Source organism: Squalius cephalus (genome assembly GCF_949319135.1).
Source record: "Squalius cephalus genome assembly, chromosome: 2".
Taxonomy (NCBI): Eukaryota; Metazoa; Chordata; class Actinopteri; order Cypriniformes; family Leuciscidae; genus Squalius; species Squalius cephalus.
In genome coordinates, this window is record NC_137123.1 from 29,805,253 (window position 1) to 29,832,321 (window position 27,069).

The 27,069-nt window shown below is 37.8% G+C and overlaps 1 protein-coding gene across 8 annotated transcripts in view; it reads right to left on the reverse strand.

The window, feature by feature from the left end:
* The window catches only part of gab1 (GRB2-associated binding protein 1), an 87,097-nt gene that overhangs the window by 20,366 nt on the left and 39,662 nt on the right, over positions 1 to 27,069 (reverse strand). For 6 of the 8 annotated variants that reach the window (XM_079854186.1, XM_079854187.1, XM_079854185.1 and 3 more), the window contains 2 exons: positions 14,890 to 15,187; positions 2,029 to 2,254 (listed from right to left, as the gene is read on the reverse strand). In XM_079854186.1, coding sequence (XP_079710312.1) covers positions 2,029 to 2,254; positions 14,890 to 15,187 — 524 coding nt within the window. Of the gene's footprint in view, positions 1 to 2,028; positions 2,255 to 14,889; positions 15,188 to 18,585; positions 18,891 to 27,069 lie in introns of those variants that run through there. The other 2 variants (XM_079854192.1, XM_079854188.1) reach the window with 1 other exon arrangement.

Below are 27,069 nucleotides of genomic sequence, written 5' to 3' on the forward strand. Positions count from 1 at the left end.
TCATCACTACAAAGATGAAAACACCTCCTCAAACACATACCACGCTATTCATGTCAACATGCTGCCTGAAAATAACTTTTTGTTCTCAGTTCGAATTAACTGGCATTTAAAATGTAATGTACAGTCAGACGGTAATTACTGCATAATAACTGAATCCTAAAGTGGTTTAATTTTGAAATAATGACAAGATGACTATATTATCCAACTTATTGCACAGCAACTTGGCATTTAAAGGTGCATCCAATAGGCTGGTGCTAATTTAAAAAGTTTTACACATTAAAAAATAAAAAGTGCTTTTGTGAGGAGTCACTTTAATGGTGTGTATTCAAATGAGATAAAGACTGTCACCTATAAGAACTTTCTAATGGAGCAGATCACCCCTCTCCTAATCCTAAGCAGTGATGCCCATGTTGATTCTTTTTTGTTGGACAGGTAAAGGGAATTAATTATAGAACAGAACACTCTCTAAAGCCCGGGACACACCAAACCGACGCCAAAGAACTAGCGCTGATAAAAGCCGACCGTGTTGTCGCCTCGCGTCAACTGCGTCGGGGAAAAAAGCTGCACATGAACACACCGAGAGAACTACAGCCGACTGTCAGCTAGCATGCGTGTTCTGCACCTGTGTGTAAATGAGACAACTGTCTATTTCTGAAGATATATTCATCTATATTCATCATTCAAAAAGGGAAACTGATGCTGTAGACTGCAGACACACAAACCATAAACAAAGCAGTGCGTGCTTACCGTTTTGAATATCAATCCTGCTAAACACTTTCTTTAGTCCACTCTGCTCATGTTAATATTGAAATATTTGCAAAGGAACACTCAGGTAAGATGACGTAACATTAGAACAGCCTTCTATATGGACCGTTTTTACTTCTTTGCTCTGTTTTGCAATTATTCTCGTGCACTGACTCGTTCACTAAGCTGAACAGCCAATCAGAGTTCTCTCTCACCGACGGCCCGACGCATGTTGAATCGGCTGAAAAAAAAGCCGACGAGGACCGATTTCAGCCGACTGTGCGGAACCGTGCGGAACACACTGAGAAAACTAAGTCGGCAGACGCACAAAAACTGCCCGACGGCCGACCGTCGGCTTGGTGTGTCCCGGGCTTTAAACTCACTACTATCAGTGTAATTAACATAAAACTCAGAGACAATCATGCTGATCCACAGTGATAGATGGCAGTGCAGCGTCTAACAGCACTGTGGCATCTGTACAGTCCATGAAGAACAGCAATACCAACGCAAGCTAAACAACTACTTAAATGCACCTTTACAAAAAACACCTAAAATTTTGATTTGTCATGTTAGAAGTATTATGATAGTATAGTCAACAGTGTCATTGAAGACCAAACTAGTCGAGTGCCACAGACTGGTTGCCAGTGACAATGGTCAAATATCCAGTTTAATGATCATTACACAATATTTGACCACAGATGGCAACGTTTAACCAATCGATATCAAGTATTTCGAAGTGTGTGTAATAATAAGCTTCTAGATATACAGCTAGAACTGGCAAGGTTAGTGCCAAACACAACCATGCACATCACATTTCACACAAGTCCCAGTTAAAACTACACATACACAAATACCAACCCATTTTGCTCAGTAAAATATTTGTTTTAGTAAGTTATTGTAATAAGTGTGCAGGCTGCTGGCCAAATGTGTGTGGTTTAGTACTGTATTCTTCACACTGATGCTCTTCACTCACTGACTGTCAGGAGCAGCGCTCCGGCTCTCACACTCCTCCAAAAGCAGGTATTCCTGCTCCTCCTCCCCTAGAGAAAGAGGAGCGACTGGACTACACCACACACAAATACACACAATGAGCCCCTTATATCCAGATTTTCACCCATAGCACCTGAATGGACCTAGGAGCCTCTTAATAGAGGTGGGTGGCATTCACATTACATAACCCTTGGTTTAAAAACAAACTCAAAACAGTAACAGACCTATATTACAAAATTATGGGATGAGCCACGTTCTAATCTGTGATGCAGTGTGATGTGTTTCAAGTCTTACCTATTAGGCTCAGGTTTCTTGCTCTCACAGTTGAGTAGCCAAAGATAGTCCTGAGGCTCATCCAGACTGGAGGAGGACCCCAGGGGTCTAATGCTGACGGGCTGGTAAGGAGGAGGCAGGTTGGCCAGTGCAGAAGCCCCTAAGGCTCCTCCCGGCCCTCCACTAGGGGCCATATCCACCACCAGACCCCCTGGAACATTTACTTGGTGAGAGACCTTTGTGGAGTCTTTAGAAAGAACAGAGAGGAGAGATTAGCATTAGGCTTTACACTTTAGGAGATCACAAGCTTTTAGATACACTTCAGATTAGATCAAACTAAGGATAACACTGCTTTAATCAAAAGCTTTTACTGAAAACATCCCTGTATCAAAACAAAAAATAGTATTGTGATTAGTATAAGTGTCTCCACGGGCTGACATCTGGTGAGCTAAGTGCAAAAAGAAGTGTGAACTGATCAAATGAAACTCAGATGTATGGTTGAGAGGTATATTCGTAAAAAAACAAAACAAGAAAAATAGAGCAGTTTTATTGATTAATTATTTAATATATGCATGTATTTATTCATTATTTTATTAAAAAACAATTTGTTAATTAATGCCTTCTGTTTTCTGGAATATTTATAGAATATTTCATAATTACAAATTCAACTGAAAAATAAGCAGATACGTGTCAATAAAAACATTTGTTACCAAGTTTTATATGACATTAATTGATAGTTAGGTCTTAGTTCCATGACCCTGTTTGATTTAAAGGTTTGCCTTATCGTAGTGATTTCACAGACATTTTCCAAATGCACCTCCAAATGTACACATTTTTCCTTTATTTTAAAACTAAATGTTGCATTTATTTATGGAAATCAACAGCGAGCAACATACTGCATGCAAAAATGTATGCAAAAAGCTTAAATGCAAAGAAGCTTAAATACCCCATGAAATTGCTTGACAAGTGCAGTTTTACTTCCTGTGTACTTTACGCAGGGCTCGACATTAACGCTTGTCTGGGACAAGTGGATTTTTTTGAAGGGACAAGTAAAAGAGAATTTTATTTGCCCGGCCGGACAAGTAGCCTGATAAAAATGTCAATAACAAAAATAATAATAACTAGGGAATCAATAAAACAAGAGAATGATTTTATTACAATTATTGTAAGTTGCAATCGATAGTAAATGTATGATACAGTTAAGCAACCTCACACGACGAGTGCTAATTTCCTGAATACCATCACGATAGAAAATGTGACATTGATTTCATATAACAGTTCAATAAACAGTTCAAATTAAGTCACTTACATTTTAGACACAATATTGACTGTTTTTGATCTGTTTCAGCAGCGAAAATAGTTTCAAACAAAGATCAAAGTAGAATGATGGTGCATCTCACAGCACTTCTCAACTGTGTTTTCATTACTGAATGATTCAGCATTTTGAACAAATTGGTTGAGTCATAGATTCAACGACCCATTTATAAACAACTGCCTCATTCTTGCATGAATTAGTCGTTTGAACGAATCGTTTGAATTAATGACTCGCTCATTTAGACGGTCGCCTGCCGCCACCTTCTGGTGGTTTAGTTTCAGGTTTAAAAGTATCATTTTTTCCAACGTTTCTTACTTGTATATTCAAAAATATTAAAACAATTTCATTAGTAATTTTTAGTAATTTAAAGTAAATGATTTAATATGATCAGCCCTACCTAAGGTAACAGACCTATAGTGTCATCTTATTCTAATTGAATTTATTGATCAAATTTAGGAATTTAAAATGAAAGATGAAACATACATTGCCCACCTTTAAAGATGCAGGTTTAATATATCAAAGCTTATTTGACACTGATGAGAATATTGGTTCAGAATAAATCATATTTACAACGCAAAACAATAAAAAATTAAAAAATTTGGACAAGTAACTTTTTTGTGAATGATAGATTCAATGAAGGACAAGCACATGAAAAGGCTTAAAGTCGAGCCCTTCTTTAAAAGTGACGGATAAAAGGTCCAAATTACCAAAATTATGAGATTCCGACTTGTAAAAAGAGTTCCCGTCCTTGTAGAACTTGTAATTACAACTTGTAAACTCAACATTTTCAGAGAGCTCAGAAAAACGTCATTGTGTTGTTATCTTGTAATTGTCAATGACGACATGGTGTGAATGAAGCAATATTGAAGGCTGCAATAATAATAAAAAATAAAACGCCAATAGGCTTAAGTTATATCATAGTCCAAGTGATGATTTGCTTCTTGGGGCTTCTTATCGGCTACGGGTTTAATTGGGAGAAGGAAAATTTGATTGGACAAAATGGTTTTAAAATTAAAATGTGTGTATCCTCAAAGTTCATTTTACCATTTTTATGAGTACACTAGCATTAACATTAACTTAAAAGCTAATAGATATAGACTAAAAACAACAAAGCTCCTCATCTGATTTCATGGTGTCTTTAACCCCCTGGGGTCGGCAGTCACGTTGTGTACACTCGCAACAAAAACAAAATGTTGTGCTTTTCGCAAAATAAAGAAAACAAACGAGTCTCGCTCTCAGTGAAGTCCATTCTGAAACACATCCAAAAACGAACTGTAACTCAGTGAATACTTGCCACACTGACATGAGAGATATGTCTTTGGAAAGCTTGAAGCTTCTTTTAAATGAAGTAATTCATATCAAAAACAAAAATTCTCTGTTTATACAATTCGTATGAAACCAACGAGGGGTTCAGTTTCTCAAGACTTGCTCATTTTTAATGTGACCACGCTCACAGGCTGCGCAGCCTTTGACACGCTAATCGTCCACGTGTGAGGCACGCAAACCTGTAAACGCCCCCATCATCTCAGTAAACAAAGCATCAAACTTCTTCATTCCTTTCACCAAGTTTGGAAGACGCGCTGTAAGGAATAAGCTTAGGATTTACCTCAGAAGACGACGAACGTGATCCAGTGGAGGTAAGCAATTTGCTTACATTAGATAATGTGTTACATAAAATTGTACTAGTTGAACTATTGCCAGACATATTTTTACTCCAAATGTTTTCATACGTTATAAAGTGAGTTTGAAGTAACATGATAATTCATTTATTTTTCTCTAGTGTACTGAAGAGTTCCTTTCTAATGATTTATAGTTATAGACCGCCTGCATTTTCCTAAAAAATAAATGTTTTCTGTAAAGTAAAATTATTATTATTGTTGTTGTTATTTTATGCAGCCCTACATGTAGATACAACAAATCTGGTGTTCTTTATATTTTTGTTGTTTGTGAATTTTAAATCAATTTTACCAGAAAAATCACAATTAGATTCCCGACCCCCCCCCCCACCACCACCACCACCACCACCACCCCACCCCACAAATCGTGCAGCTATTTGCTCCTGATATCAGCATGTTCACAGTTGTTTTGTTGTTTTTTACAGGGACCAGATGCCACTGATGAGTCCTGCTGACTCAAACTTTCAAAAAAGTCTCTTCAAACTGTTATTCTCTAAGAGAGTTGTTCCAACATCAGCAAGCTTCTACATGAACATGGAAAAGAAAAAGCAAACACTTTGGAAATGACAGGTATGTTGAACAGGAAAGTGTTCTAGGAATGGCACAAAGGAGTGTGACTGTTCAAGTCTCATCAGTGTGCTCAATAATGTGCCTTTTGTCCTTCGTTATGTTTTTGGATTGTGTTGTGTTGTAAATAAAATACAATCAATCAAAAAGACATTTTTTATTCTCCTTGCATTCTTACTTCTAGTCCCATTCAGCTGACAGGGTCATTAGGGGAGGGGTCTTTGTATTCCCAGGTGTGAAACATCAATATGCATGATCATTCACGCCATTTTCTCAAAACTACAAACTTTTACATTCTTGCTGCTCGCAGAGTTTATGCTGAATACAGTGTAATCAGACTTTTGCTATGAAATTGTATCGTAAATAAGCACAAATGTCACGACATGTCAAAAAACCTCCAGAAAACACCTCAGACCCCAGAGGGTTGAGTTTGTATTGTATGGCCAGATTATGCCCAAATATTTAGATATGTTGAAGAAAAGATTCAAATCGAGAGCAAAGAAGAATTACATGTTTTTGTAAAGGAACTGATAAAGGTTAAGGCTGGCATCCTACACAGGCCGTGTGAACGTGCAGAACTGCGTAGAGAGGAACCCTGAATACAAGACGCTAATAAGAAAGCGCCACTAATCCATGACGGAGTCTCGGTTTTTATGTGCCATCTACGATAACTTGTAAAGCTTTTTTGTCCATGTTCTTTTAAAAGAGTTTTCTTTATCTCTGACTTTTTATTTTTATTTCCAACTCTCTTTGAACAGCCTACTCTCAAGGTCAGTGGAGTGCAGCTGACGGGGTGGTTGTGCGTGTTTTTGTACAAGTCTCTCTTCAAACTCTGCTTTCAGTTATTCAGTAAAACGCACACAAACACACCACTTGTGCGCACACACATTGACACCCACACACACCCACTCACTCACTGGGTTGCATTTGACTCTCTCTAAGTGCAGGCAGCTCAAGGCTGTCAGGGCCACTTTGTCTCTTTCTGTCTCTTCAGTTTTTTCCCATTTTCCTCCATCCCTCATTCTTCTCCCCCTCCCGCTCTTGTTTGTCAGGCTAGCTGCTGAATCATCCAAGCCATGGAAAACCCCCCTACATATTTGCAATCACTGTACCCTGTTTAGTGTTGGTGGCTAATAATGGCAAAACCCTGTGTGTCTCAAAACAGACCAAATTAAATGTCCGAAACTGCTTGGGCATTTCTTTATATGATATATTATCAATGTAGCAAAAAGGAGCATGAGAATGTGTCTCACATTTTCAACAATAGGACTCATACCAGACTTCATTCTCAAAACCTTTTTTTTTTACTTAAGAACTTAACGAACTTAGTAAACTTAATGCACTTATTACATATTAAAAATGTTTCGTATTGAGCATATACTAATAAAACGACTATAGCCAATGTTACTTAAGTAACTACACACATTTTAAAGTTGTATTCATAATAGAATTGGGATACACTTAATTTTAAGGTGTCATTTTTAGAGTGTAATTAGACATTTAAGTACTGAGCAATATTAACTACGTGTACTTACTACAGGGTTACGGTCAGGATTAGGTTTGTTGTAAGGTTAGTTGCACATAATTATGCATAATTTATAGTTATTGCTATAGTATACGTGTAACAAGCACACTGTAAAATAAAGTGTTACCTATAATTGTTTTTCAATTTTATTTATTTTTATTTAAGTTTATTTGAATAGGGACAAGTATGTTACATAAACTCATGTTACATACTACAACATTTTAGCCAAAGCTAATTCTCAATGTTCGTCCCTAATGGGCCTTTACATAAAATCAAACAATACATTGGTAAAATAAACATAATAATAATACAGTGTAACACACTAATGCAATGAACGGTCAGTGGTCGCAATTCTGACCACTAATTAAAGAGTCTTTAAGTTTATATTTGAAGAGAACCCAGTTTGACACTCCTTTCAGTTCAGTGGTTAAACAATTCCAGGCTTTAGTGCCTTGTACAGAGAAAGCTGATTGTCCAAATGAAGTTTTACATTTCGGGATCTGACAGTTCCGGTTCTGAGCTCCTCTAGTCCTTGAACCCACAGCGCTAAGAGAAACTATGCATTCACTCAAGACCTGTGGGGCTTGCTGATTTAAACATTTATGCATCAGCTTCAACAGAGAAAATTTTATAAAATTTGCAAAAGATAAAATATTTAAATTCTTCAGACTAACACAATGATGTGCCCTAATGGGTTTCCTATCTAAGACTTTAACCGCTCTGTTATAAATCATTTGAAGTGGCTTAACTGTAGATACAGTAGCTTGTGACCATGAGCAGATGCAGTAACTCATATGCGAGAAGATCATGGCGTGCATGAAAGTGTGAGCAGCATGGAACGGCAGGTAATCCCTGATCAATCTGAATGTATAAAGATTTGCTTTGACTACTCGACAGATTTTTTTTATATGACTGTCAAATTGAAGATGAGAGTCTAGTACAAGGCCCAGGTATTTGACCTCTGATACCTGTTGGATCTTATGCCCCATTATTCGTAAATTTAGTTCTTCTGATATGGACTTGAATCTTGAGGCAAAGCAAACAGACAAAGTCTTTTTAAAATTCAATGTTAGACCTGCATTTTGAAACCACACCGCCACAGTTTGCAGGTGTTTTGCCATTTCATCAGAAACTGCATTCACATTTTTCCCACGCACATAAACCACTGCATCGTCTGCGTACATCTGAAATCCAGCTGTAGGACATGAGTCTGGCAGATCATTAATATACAGTGTAAAGAGCAAGGGCCCAAGAATGGACCCTTGCGGTACTCCTGTATTAATTTTTAAGAATGTAGACATTTCATTATTGACCACCACACACTGATCTCTCTGTTCAAGATATGATTTAAACCACTGTAAAGTTGATGATGTAAAGTTAAAGTTGGACAGTTTATTAATAAGGATGTCGTGATTTAGTGTATCAAACGCCTTTTTGAGATCCAAAAAGACGGCACCAACAATTTCTCCTCTATCTATTGCAAATTTAAGTTGTTCCATAAAAAAGCAGTTTGCGGTTTCGGTGGAGTATTGAGGACGGAAGCCAAATTGTAATGGGTGTAAAATGTTATTTGATTGTATAAACGCCATAAGCTGACCATACACAATTTTTTCTAACACCTTTGAAAATACAGGTAAGATGCTTACAGGCCGATAATTGCATGCCTGGTCAGGTGTTCCTGACTTAAATAATGGCATAACTTTTGCCTGTTTCCAAGGTGTAGGAAATTGTCCGCTCTGTATAGACAAATTGATCAGGTGTGTCAGCGGCTTTACAAAAGTGTTTTTATTTCGTTTCAAAAAGACAGAATTTAAGTGAAAAAGATCCTTACTATAGCTATTGTTAATTAAATGTATTGCTTCAAGCACTTTTGCTTCATTGGTCTGCTGAAGTGAGAATGAAGAATATTGTTTTATTAATTGATGATTAGTGAATTTTAGTTGCTGTTCTACATTAACTTGTTGCACCAGTTCTTCCACTGATGAAACAAAAAACGTATTAAATTCCAGTGCTATTTGTTTACTGTCCCTAATCTGCCTACCTCCAATTCTAAGCTCATGGATGTTCTTTGATTTGCCTGACGGTTTCACAATACCATTTATTTGCTTCCACATTATAAGAGGGCTTCCCTTGGCTTCTGTTATTGTTGTAATGTAATACTCCGCTTTTGCTTTTCTTATATTTTTAGTGACTCGATTTCTAAGACTTTTAAAAATATTTATATCACTACTTAATTTGGTCTTAACAGATTTTTTCAAAGCCAAATCTCTTTCCTTCATTAGTTTTTTCAACTCCTCATTAATCCAAGGTAGTGTTCTCTTTTTCAAATGCTTTTGCTTTTTAAGAAATTTAGAAATGATCCGTTCAACCTTGTTCATCACCTCTTTACAGCAGCTATGCACATCATCATTGTCTAAAGTTGAGCTCCAGTCAAGAGCATCTAACTCACTATCGATAGCAGGAAAATCACGCTTTAAAATGGTCAGTATATTTGATTGTGTTTTATTTATATTTAACAGACGTTTTTTTGATAATTTTCGGGCAACGAGAATCATGTTATGGTCTGACAAACCAGTTAGAAAATTATATGATTTCAAAATCCGATCCTCCTTATTCGAAAAAATTAGGTCTATTTGTGTCCTAGAAGATTTTGAGATCCTTGTGGCACCCTTGGTTATTTGGGTGAAATCAAATTTAGTCATTAAGGTTTTGAGTTTTTTCCTTTTACCAGCATTAGACCAGTCTATATTAAAATCACCTAGTACAATTACTTCGGACTTATGGGCCACCAATTTCATCAATTTACTCAACTCATCATAAAATACATCTTTAAAAGAGGGAGGATTATATAAAACCACAATTTTAAAATGCATACTTAATGATAATGTGATTTCAACACAGATGTATTCAATATTTAATTCATGATCAAAAGTGACTTCTGTGCCTGTCATGTAATCTCTTAAATAAAGTGCCACTCCTCCTCCTCTTCCAGTTTTCCTGTCATTTCTATAACATTTATAACCTGGAATATCAATTAAACCAGTTTGAATCCCACTATGAAGCCATGTTTCACTCAGACCTAAAAAGTGTAAATTCGAGTCCATTAACAGTGATTTAACCTCATCATGCTTTGGCAACAGGCTCCTAATGTTCAAATGCGCTCCAAAAATGCCCTTTGGTTTACTTTTGCTGTCCCATAAAATTTTCGAATGGTTCACAGTGGAAAAAAACTGGTACGATTCATGTTTACTCACTACTTTTAAAAATGTTTCGGGCCTCTGTCCTTCATTCCGATATGGATAACTATGATTTCCCAAGTCCTTCTGCGCTTGTATCTCCATGGTGTTGGACAATGTTCCACTGTCGAGGCTGAACAACCTCCCCACTGGATCAGGGCACACGCGCAGTAGTAAGTTCTCCTGTGATGAAATTCTCCTCACCTCTTGCGCTGGAAAGCGCACCGCCGGTTCAGCCCCGCTCACCGGCGCCAGTCCCCCTGCACGCTGCTCTCTGGGCCCCGGGGCACAACCTCCCTCTGGCAACAACGCACCCATCCCGGAAAGGAGAACATCCGAAGCGGTGTTTGAGATGCAAAAAGATGGCCTACCCAATTGTATAATTACAACTAATTACAGGTGAGTGTAAATGTTCATGAATATTAATTATGCTATGTGATGTTTTTTCCAGAAGGCTTAACTTATTGATTAGTCAGCTGTCAAATTTAGTAGCTCATGAATATTCAGTTACTCAATTTGAAATGACTGTACTTCTCCTGGTTGTAGAAATGATTTTTACAGCGTTAAAAGCAAAGGGCAAAAGAGTTAATTTCCATAAACTGCCACTAAAACTGAGAATGTACAGCTTCATTGGCTAGCAGCACTGAAAAGGAAAACCCCTTCAATGGGTGCTGATGTCAGAGAATGCAGTGAACATTTTTGGGGGGAATATTACATTGAGGGAAATACCTTTGATTCAGGCAATTTAGTAATTCGCCGCACCAACAACCTTAAGCCTGAAGTTGCTCTATCTGTTTTAAATTTATCTGGCTATAATGTGCGCTTTAGCGACCGTCCAGCACTTGCCGGTACCAATCAGGTTCTCGCTGTGTTCACGAATCACCCTTCATCACACAATTGTTTTCCTCCAGCGAAAACAGAACATGAAGACACTCTGTCTGTAGTTATTGATATATGTGATTTGGCAAACGATGAAAAGTTGTTTTAAATCATTAAAAACATTTTTTTTTTTTTACAGTGCTCCGTCAATACACTGATTTAAACTGTTTATCAGAGTGAATGAAAGACATCATATTATTACATTTATAGCCTTACAGTAAAGGGATTTGTGGTTTTTGATGTCACTTTGAATTACAGAAGTGGCAAATTGACGGCACATTGCAGTATCGGCTCAAATGCGCAAGCAATGAGCTCAACAGCTCTTTCAAGTTTGTCTTCATCCATTTGAGAATGATAGTGTGTTCAAAAAGTAAAGAAATGCTTATTAAAGGTATAGCGGAGGATTTTCTTTTTCCGAGTGGATCATCAAGACTATAGGTCCTCCTAAGTGTCAATCATTCTGGTGATATGTTTACGTAAGGCAGTCGTACGTGCTCGTGCACACGATTCACACGATGGCGTGCGCTCAAAACACAGGTTGGGCTTCCCACTGATGTCTCAGTCGCAAAGATTCTTGACAGGTAAAGTTTGGCATGCTATTTGGAGAAATCCATTTAAAATCACTGCTAGTAAAAGTTAATGTAAGCTATGATTAGCTCGTGCATGCTCTCTCGTGCACACGTTTAATAGGCGTTCCCTCTCGGGAGCAGGTAGTGTTGCGCATGTGCATTTTTTCAAAAAGTGGAGAGGGCGGTTCTTTTCTAAAATTCAGGAAAAGCCTCCGCTATACCTTTAAGCTGAGTGTGCATGGGATTTTTTTTTTTTAACTCTGAGAATATCTATTTACCTCAGCTAAGACAACCAACCCTGTGACGTCACGCGCACAAAACATCCCTTTTTCTTTAAAATGGTTACATTAATCATGTTTGTTATACATTTTTTTTTTTTTTTTTTATTAAAGTGGAAATCAGTTTACTAAATATTGCAAACTTGACTGACTGCTTCATTTCCACTTTAATTTATCTGTAATTTACACATATTTTGTGGACTTGCATGAAAAAGAATGAATAGCAGGCCATAAAAGTGTACACTAACGCTGCAACAAAACTAGATATTATCTTACAATAATCAACAAGGCTGTCTCAACAACAACCACAACACAATTTTATCCTGATGCTGTTAAAGAGTTCATGTCAATGAACAAGTAAAGAGTCATGTGCACTGTATTGCAGTAATTTGCACCTTACGGTTGTGCTCTTATCTATAAATGTTAGAAATTTGTGCAAGTATTTCCAATTTGCATTTAAGACTCATCCTGACAGAAAGCTTAAAAAATTCAGACTTCAATGAAGGAGCACTGGCACAAATAATGCTCACCAAACAGACAAAGTTTAATAGCATGGGAGGGCAATAATTATATTGTAAAATAAGTAATTTTATGTTTAGATTTTCCGCCACCGGAATGAAAACATTCCCAAACCGTACGTATTAAACAATTTTTTTATGTATCGTTACACCCCTGTCTCCTCCTTTCCAAAATGTCCTGTCTTCTCTCGACTATCTATCCTTTAAACAAGTAGAAGTTCACAAAACGGTGAAGGCCAGATGTACAACCACAAATGTTTTCTGAACCAGTAGCTCAAGTATTAGCACTTCCTAAGTAGAAACCAACATGAGCATAATTTACCACAACAGCATTCACAAACTTCAGGACTTCACATCACTTCTAAAGAAGGCCACAGTGAGCTGACAGCATCTGAGATCAATACAGCTGAGCTGATGGAGACCTGAGGTGCTACAATGAATCAATTTTAGGGGGACACTTTAGTCGTTGGCACTTCGATCTTGTATCTGCATTACAGTGAATGACCATTATGCCAGCAGGGCCAAGGAGTGCATGAATCAATCAATACGATTTTTCTTTTTAAAAATCTTTTTAACTATTTTAGTACAACCCCAATTCCAGAAAAGTTGGGACATTTTGTAAAACACAATAAAAATCAATAATCTGGGATGTGTCAATTCCCTTGAACCTTTATTTAACTGACATAAGTACAAAACTTCACTGGCCAACTTAATTGTATTTTGTCAATATAAACAAATTTAGATTTTGATTGCTGCAACACACTCCAAAAAAAGTTGACAGAGGCTAAATAAAAGTTAGATGAACCCATAATGCTACTGTTAAAGCAGCACTACGTAACTTTGTGTTAAAAATTTATAAGAGTACATCATGAATCCATTTTCCAAACCGTGTTTTTGTCTTATCCTGAGTCACTACGGTACAGCTATAATAAGTGTTTATATTCGGACTATTTTAGACCGGTCGGGTGGCCACCGCGGCAGAGTAGCCCAGTACCTGCGTGACTCGTCATAGACATAAACAGAGAGAAGTTACGCCGGCTACAATGTTCTTCCTCAAGACGCGTGCAGTTTTGTTTAATAACCACTAGAGCGCCAAAAGTTACATACTGCAGCTTTAAAATATAGCCACATGAGCTCAGGAGTACTTTGTAAAACCATTGTCACTTAACAGTCAGCCACTGCATCAAGAAATACAACTTGAATCTATATTATGCAAAGAGAAAACTATACATCAATTATATGGAGAGATGCCGCCAAGTTCTCTGGGCCCGAGCTCATCTCAGATGGTCTTAAGGACAATGAAAATGTGTGCTGTGGTCAGATGAGTCCACGTTTCAGCTTCTTTTTAGGTACGGACACACCAAACCGATGCCAAAATCTAGCGCTGATGAAAGCCGACTGTGATGTCGCCTCGCGAAAAAAGCAGTGCTTGAACACATTGAAAGGACTACAGCCCACTGTCAGCCAGCATGCACGTTCTGCGCCTGCGTGTAAAGGAGATATCTTTTAGAGATGTCTATTTCTGCAGATATATTCGTCTATATTCGTCATTCAAAAAGGGAAACCGACACTGCAGGCTGCAGATACACAAACCGTAAATAAAGCAGCGCGTGCATACCGTTTTGAATATCAATCATGCTGACCACTTTCTATATTCCGCCCAGGAACACTCAGGTAAGATGACGTAAATTAGAACAGCCTTCTGTCTGTACTGTCTAGACAACTTTGTTCACTGTTTTGCTATTATTCTCATGTACTGACTCATTCACTGAACTGAACAGCCAATCAGAGTTCTCTCTGTCACTGACGAAAAACTGTCATTGAGTTCTCAGTCCCAAATACGAAAGGGACCATCCAGACTTTCATCAGCGACAGGTGCAAAAGCAAACATCTGTCATGGTATGGGGGTGCATCAGTACAAACAGCATGGGTGACTTATGTGCATATGTGTGAAGGCACCATTGACATGGAGGCGTATGTTGGGATTGTACAGAGACATGGAAAGCAAGACAATGCCAGGCCTCATTCTACACGTGCTACAACAGAGTGGTTTCTCAGACACTCTACACCGTAAAGTGAATGTGCTTGACTGCCTGTCTAGAGTCAAGATCTGTCTCTTATTGAAAATGTATGGCCCATCATGAAAGGGACAGCTTGGGCAAAAATTCCAATTGCAAAACTTGCAATATTTTAGCATTTTATATCTTTTTTATATATATACATTTCTACCTCATGAAACTGTTTGAAATCATTATTAAAATCCTTATAATTATAATCCCTAGATATCTCTGGTGTGTGTTTGCATTTGGCATGATTTACCTTCCGTATCAGTGGGGTTGAAGCCACAGATATCACAGATGCAGCGCACCCACTTGTTCATCTCCTCTTCAGTGTCTGCCACCAGGTAAAAGATCCGGTCGATAGTCTTGATGTCAAAGATGAAGCTGTGCTCCAGGTCCTTCTTGTTGAAGGTAAGACCGGCGTCCACCTGCTCGCACAGGTTCAGATCGATCACGCGGATGGGCTTCTTGGCATGGTCATTCTTGTAATATTCCAGCACGTCTGGGTCTCCTGTCAGCCTCCCACTGCGCAGAACAAACCATCGCTTCTTCCATGCCTGAAAGGAGAGAGGAGAACCATTTAAATGACACTGCATGTACTACCATGTCTGGATGGAGAAGCCATTGAATGATTATCCTGACCAATTTCACTAATATGTACCATTGAGGCAAGTCAGTTCAATCGACAGCCATCTTGGTAACGTTTTGGATAAAAAGAGTCTGATAAATCCACAACTATAAATCAAAAAGGCTATTTTAATTATTTTAAGTCATAACTTTTATTTTACAGCGGCCATATTGAACATTGTGATTTGTCCCACTCTTTTGTTTTGTTACCTCCTCATACTATCCATACATGTATCAAACAGATCAACAGAAAGGAGTTTATAGACTGTTTAACATATCCACCATCTACAAACAGTTCTTCAGACTGGTCTCTCAAGAATAAGCATGTTGTTATGCAAATTTATTATATGAGAACTGTACCAAATGAACACCAACTAACTGCAGGAAAAGCATTGTGAGATGTTTCAGTCCTAAAAGTCATTATAGGTCTTTTTGTGACACCTGATCCTGTTGATCTAGCCACATGCAGTGGCGACCGTGGGATCTGACCGACTCAGTCTGGCAAGAATCCACACAAAACTCTGCCTGGAGATACTGGCTAAACTCTCTGCAGACATATTTTTAATATAACACCACCCAAAAGCCTGCAAAGCACTTATGCTAAAAGAGGAAATTGACAATTACAGCTTAAATATGCATTTAAGCTGTGATAAAATATGTTTTCTTCCCCTCATTTTAAATGATGGGAAAATGCAAATGCATGTTTTGCATAAAAAACAGAGTTCAAAATGTCATGGATTGTGAAAAAGTGATGGGGTCTTTGAAAACTAGCAATGATGAGTCCATCTATCAGATGGGTGGATGTAAAACATGGTGGAAACAAAACAAAACGAATCACAAGAATGAGAGGTTAAATTCATCAGGTGGAGGGAATAAAGGAAGTGTGAAAAGACATCGATTCACATAAAGATGGATAGAATAAATAATTATGCTGTATGGTAATGATCAGCCAGGAGAGAAATTAATCAAAAATAATGGCATCTCATCACAACATGTCAGCTGTTTAGAGATTTAGAGGAGTACATTTAAAGTAAAGTACATTTAATTATTACAAATGACAGTCAAAGGAGCAAAAGAAAACCAGTTTGCAATATTTGAAGTGTTGTAACCAGTTAATCATTTAGTGGTGCAGAAAAAGTGCTCGATTAATTACTTGTGCACAATCCTAGTATATCTACTACAATATAAGAAAAAGTTTGAAATACATGAAAAAAGGTTTTCTTAGATATGCCCTTAAACGTCAACAGACCACACTGTCTTAAACAAGATTAAAAAATTAACCCGGAGAAAGAAAGAAAAATTCACTGGCTTCTGTAATTAAGCCGCCAGACTGCCAGGAATGCTCAATCTGTGTTGTTGTTTATTTTTTACCATCAGGTTTGGAGGGGATTAACAATGCTGTACTTTACCCCCTCTCTCACCCCCTCTCAGCTGTTTTTCCATCCACAGGGTTCTCTTTGTTAGAGAGCCAAGCTCTGGCCCTCTGGATATCACCCCACTGCACGGCAACAGCCCCGCCACGTCAAACCAAACACACACACACAACATGACACTCAACAACTGATCAGCATGATAGACCTAATTGTGTGACGTGACCTAAATTTTCCAGTGAAGTATCATCCGAGCATCATGTCACCCATATTAAGTTAAGTTTGGAAAGCTCAACAGTCTCAGGCTGAGACTGTTTCACTCTTCAGAACATTCTGATTGCAATACAGAATCAGGATTAAACAATAAAAGGTAAAAACGTGTCAGAAGGAGTGTGTCAGAACAAGTCATACAATTAACATCTTTAGCTTTGTTCCTGTACTAAAGTTAAACCAACACAAAGGCCTTTTAGATTCTACACGCCGCTTCAAAACAAAGCACTCGCAGCTCAAATTACACAGATAGTGTGTGCATGTGTATGTTTACTAGCAGAAGAGAGCCCCGGCTAACCTGTCACATGGATCATCTTACGTGGGTACAGCGACACAGGCGGAACACAAGATCTTCCAGAGAACTGTGTCAGTGAACCGTGAACATACAGCAGAACCAGAGTCAAACAAGAACACTGATAAGTGAAAAACCAACAAAATAAGACAGAACATTTAATAAATCAATAAAATACAATTTAAGTGTCAGTTAAATTATTTTTGGTCCAAATCATGTATTTATTTATTTTAAATCTACTTTAAATATTTATTAAAAAATCATAAATGCAATTCATCCATACAATGGCTTGAATACACCTTTTATGATGAACAACTTTTTTTTTTTTAAGTTAAATTCATTTCAATATTTCTGTGGCATAAAGTAAAAAGTAAAAAAATAAAACAATAAAAAAAATCAAGGTGGTGTCAAGAACTGTCATGATAGCATAACTCAAAGTGAGCATAATCTTCTTATTATTTCTTTGAAAAAAATACAAACAGTGAAACAGTTATGATAATATTATACTAATTTAAACATTTGAAAAACATTTGTCCTCCAAATCAAAGTCATGTGGTGCAACCAATGTACAGAAAAATGCAGGCAAAATAAAACAGGAAATGACATAGAGAGGACATAGAGCTCCCTGCAGAGTGCCAAGGTCAGTAAGTGTCTTAAAAAATCGAATATAATTCAACCTCCTCATGACATAGGAAGCTTGGTTGTGAAATGTCAAGTGGTACAATCCTTTAAAAAATTAATTAAAATCATTCTTACACTGAAAAGTTGAACAAATGGTTTTGAAAATGTAATTAACATTTAGGGAACATTTTTATAAGTTTACCTTTATAGTTACACCACATGACATTTATTGAGTCATTCAATTCAAATATTTAATCGAAAATGGTATAAAAGTTTTTCATTATTTTTCAATATTTGAAACCAACATGAATACAAGTATTACTTGGCACATTCATTTTAAACTAGATTTGTATATATTTAATTATCATTGTTGAATATTGGACAATCTTAAAACTGACCCCTAAAAAAGTCAACTTTACTCTCTCTGTCCAGGCCAGGGTAACAATTTAAAAAGTACAAGAATAGATTTAAACAGTTTCTTCTGGCAAGCTGCAGAGAAATCTGAAGGGGATAGAAATGTCAGCCTTGTTTCATTTCAGTGGAGAAATGTCTTCATTTTTGGAGGAAAGTGGCCAAGTTGAGTGAGCCATAAACACCACTCTTCCATTTGTGCAATAACTCCATCTCATTCTCTCTCTCACTTTTACGACGCTGGTATCTAGCCGACATACTCGCCTTTGTTAGTAAAGTAAAATGTCCTCATTTCAGACAATAACACTCCCACATGACACCAATCCAGCCATGCTACTTTGGTTTGGTGATACGTCAATCCTACCTTGAGTCCCGGCTCCTGAATGCAGCGCAGGGAGTGTAGTGTTTAGCCACCCGTTGTGAGTGCCTGTTCCATATTGTTTAATCTCAGAAAGCCAGCAGAAGCACATAAACCCAGACTCTCAGATGAAGACTGATCTAAGGAGGAGAACACGTGAGATGCTCTGTTTCCCAAGGAACAACAGGGCGGCCACAGCTAGTCACCTTTAAATCCTAAAGACATCCAAATGGACCCTTTTGTAATATTCCCTTACACTTCTATTGAGTTTCAAGCGCGGGTCATTTAGTCCTCTTCTCAAAAGTCCTTCAGCTCCAAGAGAAGTAAAATGAATGTGTTTGTGTATAAGGAGGGAGAGGGAGTGAGTACAGGGTGGGACGAAATTGAAGAGGCCCCTCCAAGTGTGGCAGCAGCTGTCTGCCTCAAACACACACACACACACACACACACACGCAAGTGTGATGCATACAGAGGCAAAGGGCCACAGTGTCACTGTCTTGACTTAACAGAGATGCCATTGAGGGCCAAACTATAGGGGAATGCCATCCGAACTGAATCACTCACTGGTCAGTCTCTCTGTGGATAATTGACGCAATCAGGCACAGAAACTGTACAGGAACAGAAAGAAATGATGTTTCGAAAAAATGCCAAGCAATGCGAGACCCACAAGCTTCTGCTGTCGTAGCAAAACGGCACAACTCGCGTAGACCGCGAATGCATCAGCAATCATTTATCACATGCCTGAAATTCCAAGTGCATTACCCTGCACTGCATTTTAGATGAGGTGTAAAATCAGATTGGGCTTTCTAAAGCATGTAGACATGCAAAGTGTTTGTGCTTCTTCACTCCACAACATCCTCTCCTACAGTTCTCATTAGTAAACATATATAATTGAATCACAACCCAGGTTCACTGGAAATATGTTCCATTGCATTATGATATTTATGCACCTTTTGCAACACTTTCAAAGCGAAATGGCCAGTGAGTGCATGGTGCTAATAGTGTGTTCAGTTTTATTACACAACAACAGATGAATTTGAATCTGGCAACATTTCATTATGTTGGTTAATGTACGTATCGTGGCAGTTCGTAAATGAAATGTCTTGTGAGTGGCACTAAAAAGTTAATGCTCTTTTGCGTTTGAAAATAACGCACCACTATACACTAAAGATATATAGTATTAACAAAAGCATATGTGAGATAAAAAACGCATTTGCTGAAGTAACCATGGAATTTTAGCTTGCGTCTACGAGTCTTTTAGCAGATCATGTAGTCATGATTTGTTTCATGGGACTTGTACCAAGTGCTTCTCGTTGCAAATGCAATGCTGTCCCAGGTAAACAAGCAAGCAAGTTTACTACGTCAGAAAAAGCCATACATATGGATTGATGAAAGTATTAGTTTACAAATCATGCATTCAAATACAAAAGCATTTTGAGGTTGTAGCAAACTATTATGCAAAGAACCAAGCAAAAATAAACCTTTATCAAGATATAATCTGCCCCTATATTCATAATTTGTATGGAAAGTAATAAAAGCTATTGTTTTACTGCTTCTAGTGTTTCTTTCAGATGGAAACTGCAGTCAAATGTAAAGGTACGCTTTTGATACGAGTTTTGCAAAAATGTAGCTAGAGATACATATTTATAATGAGCCTAGATTGTTTAATCAGGTTTAGGCAAAATTCAGAATGTGACAGTCAGCTTCTTTGCATTTTTAAGTTTTTGAACTCATTTAAAACTCAATCCAGAGAACATCACCCACCAGTATGTTGAGATGGTTCAGTATTCTAGCTAACAAATTAGTTCAGTGGTCTCTAAGGAGACCAGAGCTGGAGAGTGTGTGAGAACTGACAGTTGGATCATTTGCAAGTGTGAGATCGTTCCGAGACGGAATAACCGTGACATGCTCGCATCTGCCTGCCAAAGCCACTCCATCCTGACTGTACAGTGATGAGCGCCGCACGCCGTGTGTGTGTGCTCAAAACACTCATAGACCCATGGTGTGCACTTTACAGGGGAGCTATGAGAAATGCAAAAGTTACATGCTGAGAAATATAAATTCTGCTAAAGCAGACTTCAAATCGTCTTTGATTAATAATACTAAAAAAAAATATTTTGAAAATAAATATAATTATAATATTGTTGTTTGATTTGTGGAAAAATGTTAAACAACTATTCAAACACTTGACTTACTTGACATACTTATGCACCTACTATTTAGTAACTTGAGTAATCAATGATAAATCACCCTGCAGTAGGGCTGCACAATTAATCCAATAAATGAGGTTACAGCTATAAATACGTAAAATTATAATATAATTATATAATGCGTAAATTATCTGTAGTGAGCCACCCATCCAATAATCGCAAAGAGCATTGTGCTTTTTTCTTCTGATAAGAAACAAAGTCTCCACTTTCAGATTCAGTGTATTTTACCACAAAACTCAAACAAAAAATGGCATTTTTATTCTCTTAAATGTGACATGACAGATCAATGTAGCACCTCAGTTCAAGCATGAGCTTTTTCACTTTAATACAAGTTAAGTTATAGCATGAAAAAACATGCATGAACATCAAAAGGTATGTTGAAAGATAAAGTACAACTTAAAGAAATCTATCATGTCTCATGCAATCGCTCAATCTCGTCAATAAAACAACCCGAGGAAAGTTATCCAGTGTTCACAGTTCGTTAGCTAGCTATAAAAAACACTTCATGGCCTGTTTGAATAAACTTGTTTATAAAAACTACCTTATGTGCAGTACAACTGAGTATTGTATACAAACATTTCAGTTTTTCAGTGTAAATATATCTGAAAATTAATATAATATGTTGGGCTCTGGTCTTAATTTTAACCTCTAATGTTATAGTAATGCACCAAATGAGATGGAACAGTTTTTTTTTTCGTTAAGAGGCAGAAATCATTCGGAATAATCGGCTATCTGTATTGGTGGAGAAATTTAGCATTGGTGCATCTTTAATCAATATTTAACTTTTTTCCTTGATCATGCTTTTATGAGACTGAATCTAACCAGACCAGCTCTTTTTTTTTTTTCTTTTTCTTTTACCAGACATGAGGAAACAGCCCTGTGTGTTTGGGTTTAAAGGCTATTAACCGACGGGATGACGGCTAAGTGTATAATAATAGAACTGGCCTGTCCAGACCTGAACACATGAAGACACACATGTGGGCACCTCCCCCTCACCATCTAATAGCTCTTTGGATGACATCACCCTCTCAAGTCTCATTCCCATCCATCTCCTCATGCTACAGCCCTGTCTTTAGGTCATTCTGTACACAGTAACCAGGATCGTCAGTGCTAACCAAGCCACATGCAAACGGATTCATTTATTGGATTTTGACTGGCAGAACAAAGGTGATTTTGCACTCATTAAACACCAACGTAATCTAACAGGACAACATCACATGAGTGACCTCCAGCAGATACAATGACGCATATGTGCGGTTAATATTGGCAGTGGCGTGTGGTCAGGGTGTCAGCTTGTGGGATTTTGTTAACATGATGGTTACAACCTGTACTCAAACCTGGACCTCTTTACAGACAGATGTGGGAGATAAGAGGAAGTGTATGGTATCAGGTTGGTCACAGAAATAACATAAGGTATGAGAGCATGTGCAAGTATGCATATGTCGCAGTTGAAATGCTCCAGCGTAAAGAGGGGTGTGTCGGGATGCCTTTCTGCAGAGAACACGCTGTCAGCTACATGTCAGGGCAAAGCCCAGGTTGGGTCACACCTGCCACTTGTTTGTTCACCATCCAACTCACTCTCTCTCTTTCTCTCTCTCTCGCTCTCTCTCTTTCTCTCTCTCGCTCTCTCTCTATCACTTTCTTTTTTACTAGTGACAGCATGAAACTAGAAAACAGCCTGGACTCCTAATTCTATAATGATGCTGCATTCTACAGAGGGAATGCATTGACGTCACTTTCCCGCCGGAACACGCCCCCCTCAGCCGGACTGAGTGGCAAAAGAGCTGCTGGGTGACTGGATTTAATTGGTGAATCTGCGAAAACGCGAGTAAAACAAACTATTATCAGTTTAAACTAAAGGTTGGACTTGATATAGTGTTCCTTACAGCTTACCAAAGATCCAATGATCCATGGATATTGAAATGCAGCCAGAAATCGTGTTTCCTGACATTGATATGTGCCTGATTTTGACGCCAGGGAAATACATAAAGCAAATTTGCCTGTGATCGCTTTACATGAATACAATATAGTTAGTTCTAAATCCGGGTGATCACTCGTATCAATGTTATATCATCATATCGTCCAGCCCTAAAACTTGTATAGTTTTTGTCAGTGTTTATTTAAAAACATCAGATTAAGCTTAATAAGCAGACAACGCACGTGGTCATGTAAACGTGGAAATCTGTTTTCTTTTATCAGAGTAATAAACAGCTTAAGCATTAACCGGTCGACACAGGTAGTTTTTTTGCCTCTTACGCCGATTTCGTGCGGCATGTAAACACATTAACCTGCTTTCTGTCGGCTTATTGAAGTGCGCATGTGTGAAATGTGACAGGAACGCATCCTTAAGTGCAGATTTAAGCACATCCAAACAAAGCGAACGTTTTGTAGGAAAGGAAGAAGGAAATATTACAAACGCAGACTATTTCATGACCCAGAAAAGGATAAAAATGTGCTCTCGTCTCGTGTAGAAGTAGAGGTGGTTCAGGTAACTGCATGAGAGGATAATATACGAGCTGTAAGTTTCCCGCTGACATGTTGCAAGTGAAATACTCGTTTGAGTATGAGTCAGATATGAAAATATACCTCAGATTTCTTGTCAAATGTAGTTGTACAGTCAATCGCAAAACTCTTTCCCATTTTAGATGTGTTTTTTGTGTGTTTCTTGCGGCATTCACACTGAAAACCAAATGCTGCCACTCAGTCTTTTTGCCACTCAGTGGGCATGACCGCAGTCCCTCTATATTGTAACTCTATGAGGATGCTTCAGATGTGTATTAGAAAGGAACCTTCAGTTAATGTTCCTTTCTTATTTCCCTATTAGTAAAAATAACATGACAGGCTTCACTAATACTAGTACTCAGCTCTCAAAGGGTCTGCAAGTATAAGGTTTTAATGTTGAGAGGTATGTTAACCCATCTAACTTTTAACATTTCCTTAAGCCCTGTTCACACCGCCAGGGACTTTGGCACTGTATGTTGCTAGTCTCTGTGAAGACGCTTGTGGCCGTTCCCAGTGCTATCGCTCTAATGCTATTGGTAGACTGCACATCTGCCCATTTCTTTAGAAAATGCAATGTAAAATGCAAAATGCATTAAATCGTTAACTAGATTAACAACTGATCAATCAACGAATTAAACTCACTCATACTGTCAAAAATTACTAAAACACTATTCGAATTTAATTGAAATCGATCAATTGAATAGGTAAAGCGTCAGATTTGCTTTGACTACAATGTTGTGATAAAAAACATATCCACACTGTTAGAAAATGTGGAAAACAACATCATTAACACCACAGGCTGGCATTAAACTGGTTTAAACAGAATCATGTCTTTGACTGTAACATTTGCCTTCCAGAACTAGTCTTTCTTGCTCTGTGATCTCAGATGCATCATAATGGAATAAGAACAGTGCAAACAAACTTTGTGCTTGAAAGCCCTTTGCTGACTTCAGCATTAATGGTTTTCCTAATGTCTTTCTAAAACTAACCACATGACTCCAACTTGCTAGCACTTAAAAACGTGACAGAAATAAACAACAACTTGTAAAGCAAAGTTTGTCAAGACAAACCTTCCAATGATGGCTTGACAGGGATGTTAGTCTGAAGAGATGTAAACCCAGATTTAACATAGATGGAAGCCTTCTTAGTCAGAAAAGCCTGCAGTCTGTAATGAGTTTGGTGAACACAACTTCCAATCTCTAGGAGGAAGTAACCAGACAGAAGCACAAAAATGTAATCTCGTTTTGGTTTCTTCGAATGCAGACTAAGTAACATTAACTAAGGTTAAATAAAAAAGTGTTATTCACTCTTAATTTAAACAATTAGGCTACTTGAATTTTACTTGAACTTTAAATTTTAAAGTTGTATCTCTTAACATTAGTCAATGCACTATGAATGAACATAAATAATCAAGGTATAATTAATATATTCATTTTTTTATATTTAAAAAGTACAGTTCATTTTCATGGTACAGTCCTGTTTAATTTATATATACATATATATATATATACTGTTGTACAACCAATTAGGGCTGGTCCGAATACCATTTTTTGAGCTTCGAAGCTTCGGTAGTAATCGACATTGAATATTAAAGGCAGGAATCTCTATGTGTCTGTCTGGCCATTTGCATTATTATTATTATTTCGAGAACCGTTCATCCAATCGACTTCACACGGGAGTGCAGTCACAGTGTTGCATTTGGTGCAATATAGATGGACACGCGAGACGCGACACATTCAGAATTTAAACTTTTAGTAAAACTACAGAACAGCGCGAGCGGGAAGCGGCGCACCTCACGCGGGCAGGGCTTATATTCTCTGAAAACGGACACTGCACTAGTGATATAAAACGCGCACACACAGGTCTGTTAAATTAAGCAATACTTTTAGGGTAAGGTTTTTCTGACTAGTCTAATATTTTTCTGACTTGTAATTACTGACACAGTAAAGGGTAGATTTAAATTAATAAAAAAACGAAATTTAAATAAAGAAAAACGAAATTTAAATTAAGAAAAAATGAAATTTAAATAAAGAAAAACAAAATTTAAATAAAGAAAAACGAAATTAAGTTAAATTAAAAACGAGATTAATTTAGATTGATAATAACGGTAAAAAGGCTAATACATTTTGTTTCTATTATTTTATTTTCCACAATGTCAAAGCAATGCAGCTTAACCCAAAACACAAGCTCATGCACTTCGGTCCGCTGTTCTGCGCAGAACACTCCCGTTGCTGGAACACTTAAGCGTCGGTTCTATTTCTAGCATGCACATTTTCCGCGCCGCGCCTGACGCGTCTCACGCAGGCAGTGTGCAAACTCCAACCTGTTAACATGGGAGCCGGTAAAAACGGACACGCCATGCAGCCAGTGAGTCGCCGGCCTTATTCAAGTGCGAATGAGAACCGTTTCGCGGGGGATCCCAGGTGTGCAAAAAAAAAAAAATTATTAAAAATAAACGAATATTCGAATGTCAAATTTTCAAATCGAATACCAACCCACCGAACGATTATTCGAATATTCGGGTCCAGCCCTAATTATAAGCATACAAACATCAAAGACTAAAACTCTGAAAGGGCCTTAGTAAAGCAAGTGGCCAGCACTTCTCTTAGACTTAATGACTGAAAGCAGCTCACACTTGCAAGTGGCACATTGCTTCTGCATTTCTCCATCCAAAACTAAAAACATAAGAAAAGAGAACTGAGAGGAGCAGATTCTACTTCTCATTTCTCCCATTTTCCACACATGGTTTCAAATCAGAACACACACAATTTGGGCCAACAACCTGAAACTTATCTAGTGTCCATTGCAGGAAACTATAATGTTGATTCTTATCCTGTATAACAAATCTAAAATTAAAAAGTAATAATAACTCTTATCAAAAGACACGATGATTTATGTAAATGTTTTTGTAACATTTGGAAAACCAAAATGCTAAAGAACCATAAGTTGTTTTTTTGTCACACTAGAGTCTCAATTCACAATGTTATGTTGTTTTGAACTGCACTACGTTTGCAAAATGCTTTTGTTATCAATGAGAAAACCCTAGAAGCTGTTTACCACCACCACATATACTCTCACTGGCCACTTTATTAGGTACACCTTGCTAATACTGGGTTGAACCTCCTTTTGCCTTTAGGACTGCCTTAATTCTTCATGCCATAGATTCAGCAAGATTCTGGAAACATTCTTCAGAGATTTTGGTCCATATTGACATAATAGCATCACTCAGTTGTTGCAGATTTGTCGGCTGCAGATCCATGACGCAAATCTCCCATTCCAGCACATCCCAAAGTTGCTCTATTGGATTGAGATCTGCTGACTGTGGAGGCCATTTGAGTATAGTGAACTCACTGTCCTGTGCAAGAAACAAGTTTGAGATGACTTGAGCATTGTGACATGGCGCGTTATCCTGCTGGAAGTAGCTATCAGAAGATGTGTACATTGTAGTCATTAAGGGATGGACATGGTCAGCAACACCACTCGTTTAAACGATGCTCAATTGGTACTTAGGAGTCCAAAAGTGCAGAGAAAACATCCCCCACACCATTACACCACCACCAGCAGCCTGAATCGTTGATACAAGGCAGGATGTATACAGCTAATTCTGACCCTACCATCTGAATGTTGCTGCAGAAATCGAGACTCATCAGACCAGGCAAAGTTTTTCCAATCTTTTATTGTCCTATTTTGGTAAGCCCATTCGAATTGTAGCCTCAGTCTCCTGTTCTTTCTTAACTGAGAGGAGTAGCACCCGGTGTGGTCTTTTGCTGCTGTAGCC